Consider the following 22490-nt stretch of genomic DNA (forward strand, 5'->3'; position numbering starts at 1 on the left):
AAAAAATTTTTGAAGAATAAAAGAACATCAAAGTGGAAAGGAAATAACTAATTACTTGTAACATAAAAAGTGCACTGATGATGATGATGATGATGATGATGATGATGATGATGATGATGATGATGATGATGATGATGATAAATCAAGACTCTCCTTCCACAACTCCACTTTTTCTACAATGATGATGATTCAAGACTCTCTTTCCCTTCTCTTCTTATTCTACAAGGGCTGTCCCACGGAAAACTGGAAAAGGTCTATAAAAGTAACAGTCTTTGTCCGAATAAAAATGTAACACATCATACCTCAACATGTGCTTTATTTTTCAATTTAATCACTATCCCGCTGGACGCATTTTCCCCATCGCTGGATCAGGAATAAGATACCCCCCCCTGAAGAATTTTCCGTCAAGGGATTTCAACCAATCTTTCACGGCTTCCTTGGGGTCTTCGTTGTCTGTGAATCGCTGTCCTGAAATATGGCGTTTCATTAGTCCAAAAAGGGGATAATCTGACGGGGCCAAGTCAGGACTGTGAGGGGGGAGGGGGGGGTGTGGCAGATCTTCCCAGCCGAACCTTTGGATCCAGTCTTTTGTAGCGTTTGCGGTGTGTGGCGTTGCGTTGTTATGCTGCAAAATGACCCCGCTGGACAACCGGCCTAGTCTTTTTCGGCGCACACCCTCCCTCAACTTATCAAGAGTCTGGCAGTATCTGTTTGCATTAACAGTTTGTCCTGGTTCCAGAATGTAAAAAAGCAGATCACCCTTAGCGTCCCAGAAACCGTGGCCATGAGTTTCTTCACAGATGGCTGAACTTTAAACTTTTTCGGGGGAGATGAAGACGTGTGCTTCCAAACCATTGAATCCCTCTTCGTCTCAGGGTTCATGTGGTGTATCCAAGTCTCATCACCTGTAATAATGCTTCTCAGGAATGCTTCATCGTATTGTTGGAGGTCTCCAGATGCGTTCATGACTCCTGTGACAGATTGGTGACAACGATTCAACAAAATTTGAGACACTTCAACACGTTGCGTCTTGTGGTTAGCTGTCAGCTCTTTGGGGACCCATCGATCAGAGACTTTTCGATAGTGCAGCTCATCAAACACTATCCTATGGACAGTCGACTTTTAAAAGTTTGGCGACTCGGAAATTTAGCGAATTTTTATGCACCAGTCTGTTTGAATGAGTTCGTTAACGCGACTCTTGTTGTCCTCCGTCTTTGCAGAAAAACAAGGTCCTGGGTGAACTTTCTCCTTGACATCCGTATGCCCGGCTTTGAACTTACTACACCACTCTTATACTAGTGATTTTGTCATTACTTTCTCCCTGTAAGCTGACTTTATTTCAGTGTATATTTATATAGATTTGAGACCTTTTGCGGTCAGAAACCGAATGACAGACCTCACTTCTACCCGTGACCAATTTTCAAAGGGGGTAGCCATCTTTGGAGAACTGCTGTGTTTGTTTGGTTTGTGCGATGTGCATGGTGCTCAATGGGGAAATTCCTAAATGGTTGTTTTACAAGTGTGCATAGCATGTGAAAATATTGAATAGTTTTCAAATTACAGCCAATTTTCGGTTTTCCGTTGGACAGCCCTCGTACAATGATGATGATGATGATGATGATGATGATGATGATGATGATGATGATGATGATGATGATGATGATGATGATGATGATAATGATGACGACGATGATGATGATGATGATGATGATGGTGATAAATACGAAATTCGACACAATCCTGATACTGAAGCTCTCCGTGTTTTTTTACCGTCTATTTCCACAATGGCACACGGTAATGCAGCAATCCAGTAGCAGAGTTAGCCCCACGGTAGTACATGTAAACACAACAAGTCACACCATGCCTTACTTCCAGTTTTAGTGAGACTTTTACGGCACTTGCAACACGAGTAGGTCATTGTTATTATGTGTCGAAGATTAGAAGTGTTATTAGGGAGTAGCATACAAAGAAAATAAGAATGGGCATAAGGGCGATAGTAGAAGATGATTGATAAGAAAGAAGGAGCAAACCACACCGGAGTGCTTGCCAACCATCTACATAATTTTGTCTTGTGTATAGAGTGTAGAGTATCTTTTTTAATTGACAAAACAGCGATATTACCTCACCGACATTCACACAATCGTTACAGCAACAACAGCAGAAACAAAACCAAAATTAATTAAATAAATAGATGAATAAAGATCACCAGCAACGGAGACAACCACTTCATCATCCATCTTCAAGATGTATCGATATTAATTTTAGCATCGCGACGACAACACCCGACAACCACGACGGCGACACATGACAACTACTATGATGGTGATGATGATGATGATGATGATGATGATGATGATGATGATGATGATGATGATGATGATGATGCCATTAAACTTGAAATTTTCAACTCTCCGCCAATTTTTTTCTTTTTTAAAATTTTAATTTGGCTTACTTTGATGATGATGATGATGAGGAGGAGGAGGAGGAGGAGGAGGAGGAGGAGGAGGAGGAGGAGGAGGAGGAGGAGGAGGAGGAGGAGGAGGAGGAGGAGGAGGAGGAGGAGGAGGAGGAGGAAGGGGAGGAGGAGGAGGAGGAGGGGAGAAGGAGGAGGAGGAGGAGGAGGTGGTGGAGAAGGAGACACTTTGAAATGATGTTCACGGCACCAAAATGCTCTGATTCAGATGTCTTGCTTTTTTGTTTTCTTCTGGCGTGGAAAATTTGCAGTTGTCCAACGCCATTTGATCTCGTATTAGTATTAGAGGCGTCCTGGTCTAGCAGAAAGGCCTTTGTCTTGCAATAAGATACAATCTTAATGTCCGAACCAAAGCCTGTTCGTGCAGAACTTGGTGTCCTTGGAAGTGGAATGTCATTGTGTACTTTTCATTCACCTGCACCTTCACCTTCACCTGCCAGGCAGCAGTCTGGCAGACCGTTGGGGCACCACCTTAGATTTTGCAACCAGTTTCTTCCATTCCTCGAGGTTCTCAGCCTTCCGTACCATGATGTTCCAATCACAGCAAGTCCACTCTTTCATGTTGTCTTCCAATCGTTTCTTCTGTCCGCCTTTTTGTCTTCCCCCTTCTGTAGCTTCTTGTAGAATCGTCTTAGCCAGTCCTGATGATCCAGTGAGGTGTTCGTACCATTTCAGTAAGCGCCTTTTCCTTATTTCTGTCGTTTGCTTTACCATTATTTCCCTCAAATCCTCCGTACCGATTGGAGGCTCCAGTGGTCAAGCGAGTAGTGAGTTCAGACACAAAAGTAATGTCATTGTCGGTGACATGGTATTTTGAAGCGTAGTCACTGGTGTAAAAAAAAAACAACACAAAAACAATTTTTTTTAAACAACCCCGGGGCGCTGCACAATGGTGACCAGCAATGGTATGTAGGCATATTGTTGGCGAAAATTTTCCTACATTACCGTAAAATTGTGTATTTGGTACTATGTGCGTGTGTTTGATTATATTATATTTATACATGTTTTGTTTGTGAAATTGTTCTATTGGAGTAGTAATATTATGTATTAGGTATTCTTTGCGTGACTGAAAATTTTTGTTTTTAATTAGGTGTTTATGTATACATGTATGTGCGTTTGCGGCAGTTTGCCGTTGTAACTAATTTTCCCCACGGGGATATAAACTGTGATTTATTATTAAATTTTTGTTGAAGCATTTTATACGAGGAGCCCATTGGGAGATCGGGTCGGGTCGAGTGGGTTTGCTAATACTACGGGGTGTCCACTACGGATGAGATCGGCCCATCGGGCCGATCGCCCCCGACTCGATCGCCTCAAAAACGAATTTGTTTTACGGGGTGCCCACTACGGACGGGATCGACCGATCGGCCTACTCGATCGCCTAAAAAACAAACGTGTACGTTTTCAGTTTCAGGCAATCGAGTCGGGCGATCGGCCTGATCCACCGTAGTGGGCACCGCGTAGATTAAGTCGCAAAGCGGCTATCGTGACACAAAACGATCGCCCGACCCGACCCGATCCCATCAGCAATGGGCACCGTACACCAGGCTCCCAGAGGCACAAGCAATTTACATCATTTAGATGGAAGGCGACTTCTTCCATCCTGTTTGCCAGGATAGGGTCAACCCTGGGACAAAAGAAGCCCAAAATGAGAACCGCATCCACGTCTATTCCCGGCAACCGTGATAGCTTCAAAAGATATCTTCAGCATTTTCTGTTCCTACCGGCCTACCCTTCATAAGCTTTTAGCGTTATTTTTAATTATAATTGTTCTGTGCCTACGTCTGAATGAAAATAGTTCGTGTGTGTGTGTGTGCGTGTGTGTGTTTGTGTGTGCGTGTGTGTGTGTGTGTGTATGTGTGTGCGTGTGTGTGTGTGTGTGTGTGTGTGTGTGTGTGTGTGTGTGTGTGTGTGTGTGTGTGTGTGTGTGTGTGTGAGTGCATAAATATATATTAATGATAATAATAATAATAATAATAATAATAATAAATAGCATTTGTATAGCGCATATCATTATCCCCGCTCAACAGCAGGCTCTATGCGCTTTACACTATATTATTACCCCAGCAGACCATAGAACAGTCCGAAACATTCTCAGCTTCCCGGGAAGCATACAGTGCAAGCAGCTGATTAAGCGCTCAAACACAAACAAACTGACAAGATCTTTCGCTGTCTATAGCCGGGTACCCATTCCCACCTGGGTGAAGTGAGGAAAATTCGTGTAAACTGCCTTTCCCAAGGACACAACGTCGGGTCCCTGACGGGATTCGAACCCACGACCTTACGGTTGCGAGTCCGAGAGCCTAACCACTAGGCCACCAACGCAGGAGAAGAAAGGAGTTAGTAAGAAAGGCTTTTGAAAACGGGTATTCCAATGTAATGTAAAGCGCATTGAGCTACTTTTTTTGGAAATGCGCTATATGAATGTTATACATGTATATTATCATTACTTATTATTAGCCCAGACATAATAAGTACATCACATGAGGTTTTTTCGTCTCCCTTTCTCCTCATCCTCCGTGATTTCTGCTACATGTACAACAGCCACTTGAGCGTGTAATGTATTCCTATCAACTTTGCCCCCCTTTTTTTCTTCATTGTTGTGAGTTAATTGAGAAAATCTTCTTGAGGGGTCAACAGCATGCAGAATGATCTATCAGTGAAGGTCAAACTTGGGCAACAACGCCCACAAGTTAGGCGCTTTGGTCATTTTGGTGGGCGGTGGGGATCACCCGGGAAGTGACAGGTATAATTTACTATAATGTTATGCCCTACTTGGGGAAAAAAAACATGTACATGTAGGTGGGCGACACTTCTTTTTTAATTTAAACCTCTTACTTAAACGTGGTAAAAGTAGGCGCTGGGTATTGAAAAAAAAAAGATTGACAAGCAGTGGTCCAGCGTATATATCTACGTGTGTGATGATGTAGTCTCACTGAGGAGAATATACATGGTATACATGTTGGCACGGTAGCTTTACATTTCTTGAGTCAGCGCCTGAGTTCTTTTCTGCAGCTCTGCTATGATGGCGAAAGCTTTACAGTATTTAAAAAAGCTGGAGAATATCAATAATATGCACGTTGTCGTCACATTTTCTTCTTCATTGTGATGTTGCCATCCTTCTATAAATTAATGATCTTCAAACTGGACAATGCTTTCTTCATCGTCATCAGAGCCGTCCTTGAAAAATGGATGCCTGGCGGATGCTCTGGTGTGGATAGCTCTTTCTTTCCCATGAAACATCTATCGTTCTTATCTCTCCTCCGTCTTTTCTCTGTGTGTAACTCTCTAGTAGCACCTCCAATCTTCGCGGCACTTATAAGACCTATTTGTTTAGCAAGTATCGTAAAACTGTTACTGTTACCAAAATTAAAATTACAACTATTATTTAAATCTTAAGTGAGTACATAGTACGTCCTCGGTTCTGACTACTTTCCCATTCATCACTGACTTGATTTTCTCCGTCTGTATTGTGATTCCAACACTGTCGCTGCACGCCAGCATACCGGTGACGATGTTCACATTTCGTGGGGGCGGGGGTGGGGGGAGGGGGTTAATGCAGGTGATTATACACCCACATTGACACAATTTAGATCATTTATGTTATGAGGTAGGCTTCGACCCTGCTTTCAGGGCTAACCAATTCTGAGCGAGATGCAACGTCCCAGCAGAAAGACCGAGATACCCGACAAAAGAACTCCTCATCCTTCGGTGCATTCCCCTAACAAAACTGAGAAGAAATGTCTAGAATAAAACAGACCGACCAAAACAGTTATCCCCAAGTTGTGATGGCGTCCTCTTGTTGGGAGTTCGACTATGATTCAATACAGACTACAACTGTACCATAACAATTCATGCGTGTTTTTGTGAGTGTGAGTGTGTGTGTGTGTGTGTGTGTGTGTGTGTGTGTGTGTGTGTGTGTGCGCGCGCGCATGTGTGGTTTTTTTTACATGTAGTCTAGTACATGATGGTGGTATCCTGTTTCCTGACAATTAAGATACCCACACATCGTCCCTTATCGTTCTACTGGGTACATCAGCCAACCCTCTCAGTCTCTGCGATTACTATACATGTACTAATACAAGTGTACTACCGTACCCAAGGAACTGAGATCGCTCTCTTCAAAGATGTTGGGATTTTTAGTATTGTTTTTGTTTGCATAGACCTACTTTCCTTTTTTCACACACAAAGTGCAAGTAGGTCTGCATAATAAGAATCGTGTTTTCTTTTCTCTTTATTATCTAAAGACTGGCGGGTTTTTTTTAATTTGTTTCCGTAACATTGATATTTTCTCAATTTACATTTTGTTTGATATCATTATCCAACTGTCAACTTTGGCGGTTGTTTGTTCGTCTGTTTGTTTGTTGTTGTTGTTGGTTTTCGTGGTGGGGTTTTGTTTTGTTTTTTTTTGTTTTTTGGGGGGGGCTTTCCACTTCCATTTACAGAGTACTGCTCGTCTACATTTTGTTTCTATGGTACATTTATTGCTTAAATAATTCGGTCACAGTTTATTAGAGGCCTACTATTACTACTATCATTCAGGGGTTGTTTTTCATACAAATATGTGTGCCCATGACGTGACAAGGGTATTAGTATTATCTATCTGCCATGTGTTGAAGTACGACATACTGTTGCCCTGAGGATGTAGTTTGTCACTCATTTTGTCCCTATATCATTGCGCAGCCGTATTGTTACGTGTTACACATGCATCGATATTCTTTCAAGGTTTGTTTCTATTCTACCACCAATGACTATTGTCCCACTATATTTGTTCTTACTTTATTTATTAACTAGAGCTTGTTACTCTCTTGTACCTTATAGCTCTCATAGCTCTCATGAGTGTTCTATAACATCTTGTATAGTTTATTATCCACCAGTTCTTTCGAACATGCCTTTCGTTCGAACAATAATATAATATTGATTTTTTTTTACCAGTATCGTTATCATGTGAGTGACAGAGAGCACTTTGTTTTCCAAGTCCTGTTTCTTTCATCTCAAAGCAATCATTATAAACATGTGACCTTAGCTGCCGCCAATATAAATGCATAAAATTGCACAGAAAACCATCCTCTTTTCAAAAGTAAGGATAAACTAAGTACAGCACTAGGACAATCTATGCCAGTGGCAGAGCAGGTGTTACATCCCTATTTTCAAATTCGAATCCTGCAAACTGGTTATGAATATAGTCTGCTGGTGTCGACTTCCTCTTTCCATCCACAAAGAAATAAAATCAACAGCTGAAAATTTTCTCACATTCTGACTCTAGTTCAACTTCAGGCACTTATTTGTCTTCCATTCGATGAACGCATGAAGCTTGATCAAATGACGCATGCCAGTAATGCTACCGGCCTCTTTCCCACAGAAAACAAAATACTAAGAAATTTTATTTCTCACATTGACTACGCAGTGAAAGCCTGGGTTATTTCTATGTTTATCACTTAATTTTCCTCTCCACTCTCTTCAACCACAAGAGCCAAAAACAACAACAAAAATATGATTAAAAAAGTAGAAAGGTACAACAAATGAAACCAAACAAACTTTTCATAATATACATTTAATTTTATTTATTTGTTAAAAACCTCGAACAAAATGTAATAATAACCAACACGGAGACATAGAGACTCCAATTGCCACACAACAGGCCACAGAGCACTTGCACAGAGTCTGTCCAACCCACAGGTAAACAGTGACGTTCACCAGATATGTTACAAGTCTTCTGGAACCAGTGGCATTTTTATCTTTATATGTGGACGTTTTAGCTGAATTAACGAAGAATTACACATTCAGGAACCTATCACAAATTCTGTGTCGTCATACATTTAGAGATAAAGAGAAAAGACATCTCACACTCAACATCAACAAAAAAAGCCTCAACAAAGAAGTAAAACAGATAGTAAAAAGTGAGGTTCTGTTTTATAAGTTCCAACCCGCTCCCTCCAATCATATCACTCCATCTACTCGTTTTGAAAACGGACACATTCTTTTCTCTCAAATAGAACTATTACATGTTAAGTATGTATACGTCAGGAACAAAACCCATCCATAAACAGGTCCCTCCTCCCATTACAACAGATGCGAGCAACCTAAATAATGACTTGTGCACTTCATTGATGAACTTGTGATAGTGAGCAAAACCAGGGACACCACACAGGCGTTACCTTTGGTCCGAGCAAATACTTTCAATGTTGGGCGGAAATGTAAACAGAAGAAACTGTTCCAAAAACCCTGTTCCCTTCACATCAAACACTTATAACAAACCACACACCCCAGGTACCAGTTTGTCAAAGTTACGACACGCCACAACCTCCATTCATAAACTGCACCATACGGAACGAACCACTCAAGCCACAATATGATAAATAATGAGAAGAAAGTACCCTTGGCACCTTTTTGTGTGAGTAATAAACGGTAATCCCAATGAAGGCATAAATACAGGTAGGTGGGAAAGGAAATGAAAACGAGCTGTTCATGATGGGTGACAGAAAAGTCCAGGGGTAAGTTAACTGGCATATTATATTGCAGCATTCAATCCACATAACTTTTCAAGTTTATAAAAACCAACATAAAAATTAACAAACATACAAAACTACATCACAACACAGTGCGGCCTGCCTCCCCATTTTATTTCCCCCGAAGGTATTTAAAAAAATGAGGCCAGTCTATACAAGCCCCACTTAGGAGTCTGAGTAATACAAGCAGCTGTACACAGATGTTAAAACAGCTGCCTCCTGCCGTCGAGATTTTATTTCTTTTAGGAATTCAGATACATGCATCGAATTGTCTCCTACTAACCTCAATGGCAACATCTAGAGGGGGACTTCAACTTTCTGTATCCTCTCAAGAGAAAAATATTTGGGTGAGATTCAATTCTTGCTAATGAAGTAATGGTTTAGAAACAGCATTAGCCTTTTCAGCAGTGCACATTTACTTATGACCTATGCGTATATGACTTAAAAATCGTGGACCACTATCCCTGGACTTCTGTTGGGTGCTTTTGATCGAGTAGGTCACAGTAGGTGTTTTACAGCACTATCGACACAATTGTTGGGAGCTATGACAAAACATACATTACCTTGCATATTGTCCACATAATATATTATCCACCCACCCAACCCCCCAAAAATAAACATACAAACGAAAAGTTGTACAAAACAAAATATGTGCCACCAGAGGTGAGCACACACATACTTTGGAAGCAACTTAACATATACACTGCAAATGAAACAAAAATGGCCCCTGAACAGTGTTAGAAACAAATTTTAAAAAACGAAACTTAAAAAAACCTCACACACACATGGAAAAAAAAAAGTTGCCATGTTTGAGAAAAGGTGCAAACATCCAGGCAGCACAACAGCAGCCGACATGAGGGACATGGATGCAACTATGTGTGAGACCATCACGACGACCACAGGCATCTCACGGGGGTGGGAGGGCGGGTGGAGGGGGGAGATAAATCGCTAGCTGGCGCGCGCACAGACACACACACTCACTCACTCACATACACACAGACAGAGCACTATAATAAAACACCATACAGGTTGGGGATAGGGATGAGGGGGGCAGGTGTTACAACTCATCCTTGGCCGCCTCGGAATCATCCTGGAACAGAGCAAGGCAAAACAAGCAAAGGTCACTGGTGTGTTCTAACTCTGGTGCGGATCACTTACACAAAGTGAAACTAAACAGTCAGTCTAATTTTGCAACTGCACTAACACTTTGAAACATCTATTACGGATAAGTGTATCCCAGCCTTGTTTTTGTTTGCAGTTTAAAAATTCATGTGGATCTAACTAAACATCTCTACTGTGAACGGGAGACAAAAGTACTGAGCAAAAAAAAACAACTTTCTAATAACTTCAACCTACATTGACTCCAAAGGCGTTCTGTGAGAATATCCTATTATTTGACCTACAATATGATAGCGGTAAAATTAGAAGTCTTTCTTTATTTTTATTTTTTACCAATGAAACCAGTGCCGGACCTTTGTTTTACCCATGCTGCTTGCCTCTACTACAACACAACAATTAACAAGACATTGGACTCTTCCAAAAGGTTGCTGTTTTGCCGTAGCCAGCCTTTTGTCCAGAAGCACATAAGACCAGATTGTCTACATCACAACTACTTTTAGCAACAAGTCAGCCTGCCAAGTGAGCAAGTGAAAAGCTAGAAGGATCTGGAGCCAAAAATTCATGTCTCTATTGCTGTACAAAGGAACCTATTGATACGCAACGGACAATGCCTTGTGCTGGTCACCAAGGTCACAAACTGACAATACCTTGAGACCATGAAATTATTGGTACAGTCAACAGGAGACTAGCAATAGCTGGAATTTTAATCTCTCAATTTTTCAACTTGCCATCAAGACAACTACCAACCATGAGAGTGCAAAAACTTTTGAGGGTAAAAAGAATATATCACAACGTTCAAATCTCTCGGCTTTCCGACGTCCAACAAAATGTTAGCTACACTTGAAACAGCTTTAGTCGAGGTGGCGGAACGAGTGCATGCCCTTGCCACAGGATGAGGTACACCGCTTACACTGGGCAGGCTGGGAAGGCTACGGCAAAATCACACTGCACTCAAAGACCATCATGCACATGGTTTTAGTAGAAGTTGAACTTAATTTTTTTTAAACAAAAAAACTACAAAATGATAGTTTCAATACTTGGGAGAAATTTATAAAATTCCTATGAAATATCAGTAAAATTTAAAGGATAAAAAAAATGGATCAGGGGTAGGAACTGTCTAGTCTATGTCAGTACCACAGGAGTAAAACAGCATGCCATACAATGAGAGAGAGAAGACTTGTGTACTGACTGAACTTAATTCTCAGAGAACCAAGGTAAAAAAAACAACCAAACCAACAAAACAACTGAAAATCAGTTGTGAACTTGAGAGAAAAAACACAAGAACATAACAAAGTGATTGTGAAAACGAAAGTTAGACAGAAAACTGAATAGAAAAAAACCCACTAAAAGTAATCCTGAGGACTTTACAAGTCAACTACCCGCCTATGAGAAAAAAAAACAACCATGTTCAAACTTTCAAATTCCCCTTCCTTAAAAAAAAAGGTCCGTTTCTACAAGGCTGTTGCTGATGACAGTATGAGCTTTTCCCCAGGAGTTTCCCCCCAAAGCTTCAGTGAACACCATGCGTGCATGTTGGTGCCTACTCTGCACAAAACTGACACAAACTCCAACAAAACTGTAGTGGGGCAAGCAGCAAGGTCAACAAAACTTCAGGCAGTTATTGCAGGTCCGCTCTATGCTCACAGCACATCAAAAGTCAATCTTGTCTATATACAATGATTCAGATATATGGGTAAACTTACACAAACACGGACACAAAAGTTTGAAAAAAATAAAAACAAGTGAGTATGGTTATGTCTTGATGCAAGTGATATCAGTATGACAAAAAGAGGGAGAAGGGGAGAGAGAGAGGGGGGGGAGAGGGGGAGAGAGAGAGAGAGAGAGACAGAGACACAGACAGACAGAGAGAATAGGAGATAGAGAGACAGGGAGAAAAGGGGTGAGACGTAAAGGAGGTTCCAAATGAAACAAATATTTTCCAACCACAAATACAAAGGCAGATATTCATGGACAAGTACAGAGCAGTAACAGACCGACATCTGAGGCAGAATGTTTACTCTCTCTCTCCCACAGCTAACAATAACAAAAAGGCACACAAGGCTTGCCGTGAGACAAAAACAGAATGATGTGAACGGGAAAGTGGAAGAAAAAGTTCAGGGGGAATGATCTGACGAAGGCTTAGACACTCACCTGTCCCTCCTCCTCATCAGCTTGTACCTCCTCCTCAGCATTCTCATCTACCACTCCAGCAGCATCATCCTCTTCCTCTTCTGGTTCTTCCTCCACCTGGAAATGAAAGATAAAAAAATTAATACGTACAGTCGAACTTGCTCTTCTGTACTAAGCCCAACATTTTGAAATATAAAAAAATTGCAGTTTCCGAATTTCCCAGGAAATATTGTCAAAATGTAAATTCTAAATGTTGAAAAAAGCTAGAAAAGATACGTGAAGAAAGTACAATTGTTAAGAGAATGGAACAGTTTTTTTCTCTTACCTGAAAAGTTGAGCTTTCTGAGCTTAAAATATTCTAACTTTATTATAAAATTTCCCACATTTTGCACACAAACTGACCTTCTCATCCAAAGGAATGTCTAGACTCAGCCTGAGCATCCTCTCCACACGCTCGGCGAAGCCGGCAGAGTCGGGCACGGCATAGCCAGACCTCAGGGTGGCCGTCTCAAACATGACCTGGGCAAGGTCCTTGGCAGTCTGCTCCTCAGCATCAGCCTGGTGAGAAAAGACGGGGAGAGCACATGAAGAGAAAATTTATCGCGACTGGGAGTTCACAAAACGTACAAAAGGACATTACAGTGTGATTTCATGGTTCATCTATCACAGTGTGTGAATTCATAGTTCCTCAATCACAGTGAAATTTTTATGGTTCCCATAAAACATTAACAGTTGTTTTTAATTGATTGTGCAGAAGTTTTACAAAACACAACTATCGACATAATGAGCACAATTGGAATTTACAGAGTCAGCATAATCACTGACACATTGTGCTGGGAAAGGGCAAAGTTAACTGTAAGCCACCACGGCAATGGCATCATTTCACCATGAACAGGTTTGAATACGTTTAAGAAATCCTTCCCCCACCCCTCCTCCAAAAAACATTGCTTGCAAGCTAGCTTTCACAACATAAAATGTTACGTCCAACATTGAGGCCCTAAAGTTTCAAATTGGGTGTCTGTCTTTCACTAAAATAAGGCCCTGTGTGAATTGTTTAATAGCTACTACTTTGAGCAAGCTCATGTCAACAGATCATTGTAAAAAAATCAAACAACCCATGAAGGCTCACCAGCCTTCAACTTCTTATAAAATACCAAGCTGCTGCTCAGATGCGAAAGTAAGAATTTGCAATACCCACCTCAACACGAGCTTTCAGTTCTTTGATAAGTGGATGACGTGGGTTGAGCTCAAGGGTCTTCTTTTGGCTGGCATAGAATCTGGAGACAAATTAATAAGTGATCTTGTCACCGATTTTCTCAAAGCCACAACCAAATCAATGATATGTCTATATGTATGGACGAAGCAAGAACAAAAAAAACCTCTCTTTCCAATATGTGAACCAACTCACAGGGAAGACCGCTCAGAATACGACTGCCATATGTCACTTTCTAAAATAATGTATAGTAGAGTCTTATACTAAGCAGCTGAGATACTGTCCTAAAAAGTACTCATTTTTAATAAGTCCAGAGATGGATGCTGAGACACCAATAGCAAATTAGTTGATTCACCACTGAGAAAATATTTCTTCCCTTGAGAATCCCATCAATATCAGACAAAAATTAATGACTATCTTCTTCCATAAGATATTTAAGCATTAGCCATTTTAACTCTGGGAGACTTGAGGATTTGGGACTAATGTATACCAGGTTTCTTTCATGGGCAACTTGAATTAAAAAATTTCCAAATTTTTAAAGACATTTGTGAATTCACAAAACGTTAAAAGGGGTGCTACTACACTGGAAAACATGACATCCGGTGACTCAAATCAAGAATCTTGCAAAATAAACGGGTAAACCACAAACCCCCCTGGTACACAGTATTCAAACATAGCTTGAGCCCCAAGATGTCGGGTGCGTTTTCAGGGTTTATGGGATCAAAGGGTAAACATGTAGCTACAATATGTTCACTCACTGGTTGGAGGCGTCTCCCTGCTTAGCATAGGCCTGAGATTTCATGATCCTCTCCATGTTGCCAGACCATCCATACTGGCTGGCGACAAGAGCACATGGGGATGTGGTCAGACGCTCAGAGATGGTGGCCTTCTCAATCTGGGACACAAACAAAGAAAAGCAAAATGTCAGTTATAGTATGTTTTACAGCACCTGCAGATCATCAAAGAGGTGGGCTATAGCGACCCTGCCTGCCAGGGCCAGCGCTGGCAGAGAGGGATACACACGTCTCAGCAAAAAGAATTTGATGCTCTGTAAAAGTTTTCCTCATACGGGAATCCAACTCAAGTTTTCTGCTAGCGAAGACGAAGTGCCTAACTGCCAAACCATAGACACCAAAGTGTGACACCTTGCATAGAGAAATAAGAACGATTTGATCGATAATCTTATAGAATAGATATTTTACAGCACTATCGACACAATAATTTATGAATAACAAGGTAACAGGAATGATAAAGCAGTCAGTCACATCAGATTACCATATGACTGAGTAAACATTTTACAGCACTATCAATAGAATCTAATCAAGGATTACCTTGTCCTTGAGGGCATTCTCCTTCAGCCAGTCAACCAGAGGCTTGAACTCCTTCTCCTGGGCTTCCTTCCTCTCCTTGGCCTTCTCCGAGGTGTCCAGACTCAAGCCCTCCTTGGCAATGTTCTGGAACTTCTTCCCCTCAAACTCGGGGAGCGCCTGGACGCAGTACTCATCCACGGGCTCCACCAGGTACAGGACCTCGTAGTTCTTCTTCAGCAGACGCTCAACAAATGGCGACTTCTCCACCTGGGGGGAAACAGACACAAAATTACTTCTGAGACACGAGTTTAATGTCCGCCTAACAACTTCAAACACAAATACGTCATATACATGCTGACGATCACAGAAGTTCCTAGAGAGAAGCATACAGTGAAAAGAAGGAGGATAGGTTAGTTCTCAGTGAGAGCTTATCAGGACTTGCAATACTATAAGATCATACGAGTGCCAAAGATTAGAGGTGTGACAAGAGAAAAACAGGAAAAAGGAGGGGAGATGAAGAAAATAGATGTTTGATAGGAAAGAAGGAGCAAACCACACCAGAGCACACACCTGGGGAGAACAAACACAAACTTACTTCTGAGACATATGCATAGATAATCATCAATGACATCAAACTGACAATTCAGAGCTCACAACAGAAGAAAAAAAATCAAAAACACTAGAAACAGAATTGTACCAATATCAGCTGCTGTCCCCAAAGAGTACTATGACTTTTTTTAGTTTTAGTTAGTGTTACAGCACTTACAAAACAATTTTTAAAATATTTTTGGGGGTGTTTTACGCGCTCACAACTGCATAAGATCATATGAGCGCGCGGGACACATTAATCACTTTCACTTGGTAAGAAACCTTGAATTTTGCCAGGGTGGCGGCCGAAGCCTACTCTTACCGATTTTAGACCACCAAGGGATCTTAAACGTGCCACCGAGATTTTTCACCCTTGTCCGAGAAGGCTAGGTATAGATCTTTCCTACCAGAAGATCAGGGGTGTTGCTGAAAGACAGCAGTGAGGAACCAAGAAGTAGCAATAGAAATAGAAAAGCTGTAGAAAGAGTCAGGAGCCCAGTGGAGGTGGCAAAGGAGGGGAGGGGGCAAAGGAGGTGAGGGTAGAAAAAGGTGACAAAAGCAGACAACAGAACATTACTAGAGAGCAGGAAAGGAGGTGAAAGGAGACAATTTTATAGAAGAACATTTTTCGGTCGCAACCCAGATTCGAGCCCGGGACCTTTGAATGAGAGGCGAACACCTTAACCTCTAGGCCACGCGAACCCCCTCAATACAAATTAATCATATAAATGTCAAAGGTTAATTAATCATATAAATGTCAAAGGTTAGAGGTATCACTAGAAAGTAACATCCAAAGAAAAAAGGAGAAGAGATGAGATACAGATGACAGGTATTTGGACAAGAAAGGAAGAGCTAACCACACCAGAGCACCCTATAACCATCAACAAAACCTCATATAAATTGTGTTCACAGAAAATTAGAAAAAAGAAAAATGCATACCTCCTCCCTGCTGGTTCCAGCAACGAAGTAAATGGCCTCTTGCTTCTCCTTCATTCTCTCCACATATTCTGCCAATGAAGTCTGTTCAGTGTCGGAGTTGGAAGAGTAGAAGCGGAGAAGTTTGGCCAGGCGAGTCCTGTTGGAGGTGTCTTCAATCACGCCAAGTTTGATGCTGGAGAATTGAAAGGAGCAAAAACTCACATGAGGGAGATGACATACACACTAAAGTCATTAGGTACAGTTTTAGTTTTTGCATTATAGGGTTTATAAAAAAAATCTTTTATATGTAATGTTTTTATGCTCCTATCGACGTAATTGAAATAATTTATAATTTAGGAGGCCAGCTTCCAACCCTGCCTATCAGGCCCAACCCAGGCTGAGAGGGATACTACATCCCAGCAGAAAGACAAATACTCATTAAAAATTTTCTCCCCAATCAGGAATTGAAATAACGTCTCCTGCGTGCGACAGCGAAGTGCCCACTTCACTACAGACGGCGGTGATTAGTCCATATATCAGTGATAAAATTAGAGGTATTACTAAGGAGTACAACACAAAGAAAAGAGGGAGGAGAGGAGGACACCAAAGCACCTGTCAACCACCCACCTATCAAGTGATAATAGCACAGTAGTAAACAAAACATTTCTCCTTCGGTTATTTTGAAACCTCGGTAGATTTTTTAAAAATATGTTACATACCAAACTGACCATGGAAAATAAACGAGTACTGCAAATACTCAATAAAAATGTGTATTTTCACATCACTTATCAGTCACATTTCAAGCAAAAAATTAAGATCTCATGCAAACTTCATTTGAGCTTTTTGTTGGGGGTAGACAAAAAAATTGAAGAGCTCTGATTCTATCAGAGTGCTTGGGCGGCAGCCAGCCCTACTCACTTGGTGCTGTATTCCTTCCAGAACTTCGCATACTCTTCCTTGTCAATCTTCTTGATCATATCCAGTGTCTTCCTCACCAGCTTCTTCTTGATCACCTTGAGGAGCTTGTGCTGCTGCAGAGTCTCGCGAGACACGTTCAGGGGCAGGTCATCAGAGTCCACCACGCCGCGGACAAACGACAGGTACTTGGGCATCATGTCCTCAAAGTCGTCCGTGATGAACACACGGCGCACGTACATCTGAATGTGGATAGGAAAAGTCTCATTTAGCGTTTAGTTAACGTATGGCTGAGAGAGTTCTAATGTGGTTGAACTGATTTTCTTGTTTATAGTGTGTGTGTGTGTGTGTGTGTGTGTGTGTGTGTGTGTGTGTGCGCGCGTGTGGTTTACTCTCAGGAATCACGTCATTTATGTAAAGTGCCCAGAGCTAATACTTGTATGGGATAAATCTATGTATAAATGTAATCTATTATTATTATTTTGCCTTTTATACTGCCCAAACAAAGTGATTCAGGCAGGCTTTATGGCAATAAATAATAATAATATATAATAAAATAATAATAATCTACTCCTACTACTACTACTACTACTACTACTACTACCACTTGACAAGCCCCCTGACCTTGATGTGATCCACTTTCTTTCCGTAGTTGGAGAAGGTGTCATATGGTGCTGTCTTTGGCACGTACAGGATGGACTTGAAGGTGACCTCTCCCTCAGCAGTGAAGTGAATCTTTGCCATGGGCTCCTCCTGTCCCTTGGAGATGGTCTTGTAGAACTCTCCGTACTCCTCATCAGTCACATCAGCAGTCCTGGAAGGAGTACAGTTCAGTTTTAGTTAAGAGAGACAATGGTCATTAAATGCAAGCACATAGACATGATATAGGCCATTACGTGCAAGATAGAAACAACAGGGGAAAGAAATGAACCGTCGGGTTTCTGCATCTATGCACTTGTAAGAACAAATTCGAAGAGGTGAAAATAAAATATGATATTTTAAAGCAGATGAAATTAATACAAACTTGAAAGTTCAATAAAGAGTATGTATATTATTTATTTAGTAGAGGTTTTACGGTGCTCGCAACTGCATAAGGCTATATGACTGCCAAGGGGTGGAAGTCAACAGAGAAGTCTTTACAGGGAATCGGGCTCACTCTGGTCACCTCTCTAGCTTTAACAGCACGAAGTCTGTTTTGACTATGACGAGAGTAAGGATTAGGAAAGAAAAAGCAGCAGTTCCCTGTTGTAGTTCAGGCACAGTTATGAGTATGACATTGTTGAATCAGACCATTTACAATTCTACTGTGCATAAGAATGAAAAATGTCCCCCTTTGGAAATGGCATAAAGACACTTCAGTCAGTGGCACTGCCCTGGGGGAGGAGTATGTATATACAGTGGAGTCGGCTTAAACTAAAATCTGCGAGACTGCTGGATTTTCTTCAGTTTAGAGAGGTTGCTCTGAAAAAAAAAAGGGCAATTTTCTTTTCTTAGGGTTTCTCTGCTTTCAGACTAACCGTGGTGTGTTTAAGCTGACTCCACTGTTATCCACAATTTCTCAAAACTTTTTTAAAAAATCATGTGTACCTATGGAATGACGCTGATCAGTATGTCTATTTTTTACCCCAAAACCCGAAGTGGGAGAAAGGAGAGGCAGTTTGAATAGAGCAACCAGATGGAACCCACAAGGAAAGAGTAAGAAAGGAAGGCCTAAATGTCTTGGACGAGGGACTTGGGTTTGGACCTTGAGGAGATAGAGCACTGCTGGACAGGTGGGAAGACTCTAGCTCAGGACAAAAGTAGAGATCTCTTGTTGGTGAGACAGGCTGGTGATGGTGGTGATGGAACCAGAAGTGACTTCAGCCTTACTTTCTAGTCCAGATTGGTTTGACGCTGTTCATGAGCTCCCAGTCCCACACAGTCTTCTTCACGGTCTTGGTCTTTGGCTTGTCGCTCTCCTCCTCCTCTTCCACCTTTGCTTCATCATCTTCATCCTCAGCGTTCTCCTCCTTCTTGTCCTCAGCAGCTTCCTCTCCCTCCTCAACAGGCTCCTCGACCTCAGTCTCCTGATTCAAAATAAGACGATCCCATGTACATTTAATTCCTGCATGTGGTTTGAGATATGCATCAGATGTGACATTGTATTATTGTAATTGTCAGCATTTATTTTTCCCTTCGCAGAGTCAATAAAATATTCTTAATCTTACGACAAGAAGCTCATAAGGTAGGAGATGACACCTCAAAGCGGTCTCGCTTTAAACTGGAAGAACTAACATGACTCTTACTCATGAAAAAAGAGTAGAAAGGGCAATAAAAACTGCGACACTGAGAATTCTTTAAGTAATACAGTTCGGTAGACCTGCCCACCTCTTCGCCAAAACAATAAAAGTTTAAAAACCCACAACACTTAATTAAACAGCTATCAGTTTAATTCCTAACTACTACCAAAATCAAGTCTGACACCCCATTGATTACCAAAAAAATCAGAGGAAAACCCAGCTGACCATCACCTTCTAAATTATTACCATACAACAGTCAAAAGATTACATTTAGTTTAGATTAAGTTAGAGTTTTACAGCACTTGCAGCACAGTTGGGTCATTAAAGTGCCAAAGAGAAGGGGTGTTACAAGAGACAGAGAGTACCATTCAAAAAGAAAAAGGAGGTAAGATAACGAAGATAGATGATAGGCAGGAAAGAAGAAGCAAACCACATGAGAGCACCCGTCAACCATCCACAAGATTACCTTGCTCGTCCACAGGAAGATGTTGAAGTTAATGAATTGGCTGTATTTCTTCACCAAGTTCTGCAGAGTGTTGGCTTCCAAGAAGTCATGGGCTTCTTCCTTGAGCACCAAGCTGAAAGACATAAAACACAGGGTATAGAGTACATCACCCATCATTTAGGTCCAGTAGTAACGCAAAATCCAACAAAAAACAAAGAGTTTATTGTTAGACAAAAAGATCACAGGACAGAACAAAAAGAGGCAGGAAAGCAAGCAGTAAGGAGGGAAGAAGAAGGAACCAGACAAAGAGTCAATTTATAATCTTGCAGGCACAGTACTCTCCCTAAGGGTTAGACTAAATAACACCAAAGAAGAGAAAAAGACTGAGAAATTTACATCAAGCTTCAAACAAGTACATATCTGTGCACAGATATTTATGTCTGTTTCTCCACCATTAGTAGATATGCCTTAGCCTTCTTCTGGGACTTTACACACTAAATCTATTCCCTTATCCCTCATAAATACCCAATGTTTCAGTAAGTTTGGCTTGAGTAAAGAAAATTTTAAGAAAAAAAACCTGGTAACAATCATTTAGTGTAAAGAATACGTATGAAAAACAGGCAAAAATAACAGATAAAGCAGAGTAGCCGAACAGACTCATTTGTGCCCTCTAAGCATCCACTTCTCTTTGACGCCTAGTAACATAAAACAATTCTCAACCAAACGCCAATCAATCTCGTCATTCTTCATGTCCCATCAGCGGGCAGTGGCGGAGGACTAGGAAAACTTACGTGATGGTGGTTCCCCTGCCCAGGGTGTTGCCGCGGGGATCCTTGACCACGCTGAAGGAGTCGGCGTCAGACTCCCAGATGTACTGCTCGTCATCATTGTTCTTGGAGGTCACAATAACACTGTCAGCCACTGGAAGCAACAAAGGAGGGAAAAAAAACATCACAACAATGAATCATCAGGTCATAAAATGAGAGGCCTACTGACAAAATGAGTTACTTCTCAGATGCCGGTAGACAGGAGCAAAAGAGACAGACTGAAGAAATAATTCATTAGGAGGAAAGATTCCACCAACTGCCCAGATGCATGCACCCAATTCCCCCCCCCCCCCCCCCCTCAAGATAAATGGAGTAATTTACTGGCATAACATTCTGCCTTTCTGAAAAAGATTGCTCTAAAGGGCCAAGCAAAAAAAACCAATCATCTGTTCAAAATTGATTTATTTTTTTTAAGAAAAAGAAAATGATATATTTTTTTAAATAACCAAACAACCCAAACACTTTTTTTTTCAGAAACCTCAACCTCAGGGGAAAAAAATTGTTGACTTGTCTTTAAAACAAAACCATTCCTTTGTTTTGCAAGACATTTCTCTCCCCCTCCTCAAAACACGTCACATCAACTTTGACTGGCAACTATCCACGCAGTGAGTGAATTTGCCCAGCTCCCCAGACAGTAAAACAAGTGAGAGTGAGAACACATAACATACCCAAGAAAGCGGAATAAAATCCAACACCAAACTGTCCAATGAGGTCACTGGTCTCGGTGGCTGTGTTGGCCTCGCCCAGTTTGGCCAAGAAATCACTGGTCCCGGACTTGGCAATGGTTCCCAGATTCTTCACCAAGTCCTCCTTGGTCATACCAATACCCGTGTCGGTAATGTGTAGCACTTTGCTCTCCGGATCAGCCTGTGGGAACACGAAAAACAGGGGACCGTTAGTTTTGACACCAGAGAAAGTATACTTCGAAACAAGGATTTCAACGTGAACAAATACAATGGATTTCTCTGGGGAAAAAATATTGGCTCAGCCTTCTAATGACTGAAGTCTTCAAATTTTAATGAACATCAATCTCCGATACATGCTCTTTCTAATTTAGTTTTAGTAAAAGCTTAACAGCACATGCAACATGAATTTTAGTAAGAGTATAACGGCACTTGAAACTCAATACGGTAATTTAAGTGCCGGAGATTAGAGGTACTACAAGAGAGTAACAAACACAGAAAAGGAGGGTAGTTAGGAAGGATGATAGATATTTGATAGGAAAGAAGGAGCAAAGCACACCAGAGCACCTGGCAGCGACCCACCAACCTGATGAAGAGGACATATTACAAGTGTCGAATATCAGTGGTGTTATTAGAGAGTATCATACAACGAAAAGAGGAGAGATAAGGACGGTAGATGTTCAGTACAAAAGTAATAAAGAAAGAGTCAGCCACACCAGAGCGCAGGCCAACTGCCAGTATAGCACAGTGAAGACAAACCTCAAGGCATAACTATATAAAAAAAAACGTCAAAATTCTTCCATTCTATCAATACCCTTGAAATCTGGAAAATCTCAATCATCGCATTGCAGAGAAATTTGGAACAGCTGTTTCATATCTTATACTATTATAAACTAACAAACAAATAAAAAACCCAGAATCAAAATTTGCTCAGCCCGTATAGCCAAGACGGGACAAACAGCGAGAAATCCCAGGTGCGCAAAGTCTACCCCGTCTGGCTCTAATCAAACCAAACAAACCGGATCCACTGCATACACTTTGCCGAGAACGGCCACTTCACCAGCTAAACACACTTTAAATT

At 41.3% G+C, this 22490-nt stretch overlaps 1 protein-coding gene across 1 annotated transcript in view; it reads right to left on the reverse strand.

The window, feature by feature from the left end:
- The window catches only part of LOC101859248 (mesocentin), a 59552-nt gene that overhangs the window by 10365 nt on the left and 26697 nt on the right, over nt 1-22490 (reverse strand). The window contains exons 5-19 of the mRNA XM_035970238.1: nt 21395-21593; nt 20691-20820; nt 19921-20032; nt 19045-19241; nt 17800-17989; nt 17179-17417; nt 16282-16453; nt 14776-15021; nt 14203-14339; nt 13430-13508; nt 12634-12789; nt 12249-12348; nt 8770-8777; nt 6813-6826; nt 845-870 (exon numbers count right to left, since the gene is read on the reverse strand). Coding sequence (XP_035826131.1) covers nt 845-870; nt 6813-6826; nt 8770-8777; nt 12249-12348; nt 12634-12789; nt 13430-13508; nt 14203-14339; nt 14776-15021; nt 16282-16453; nt 17179-17417; nt 17800-17989; nt 19045-19241; nt 19921-20032; nt 20691-20820; nt 21395-21593 — 2005 coding nt within the window. The remainder of the gene's footprint in view (nt 1-844; nt 871-6812; nt 6827-8769; nt 8778-12248; nt 12349-12633; nt 12790-13429; nt 13509-14202; nt 14340-14775; nt 15022-16281; nt 16454-17178; nt 17418-17799; nt 17990-19044; nt 19242-19920; nt 20033-20690; nt 20821-21394; nt 21594-22490) is intronic.

Source organism: Aplysia californica, unplaced genomic scaffold, assembly GCF_000002075.1.
Source record: "Aplysia californica isolate F4 #8 unplaced genomic scaffold, AplCal3.0 scaffold00240, whole genome shotgun sequence".
Classification (NCBI taxonomy): domain Eukaryota; kingdom Metazoa; phylum Mollusca; class Gastropoda; order Aplysiida; family Aplysiidae; genus Aplysia; species Aplysia californica.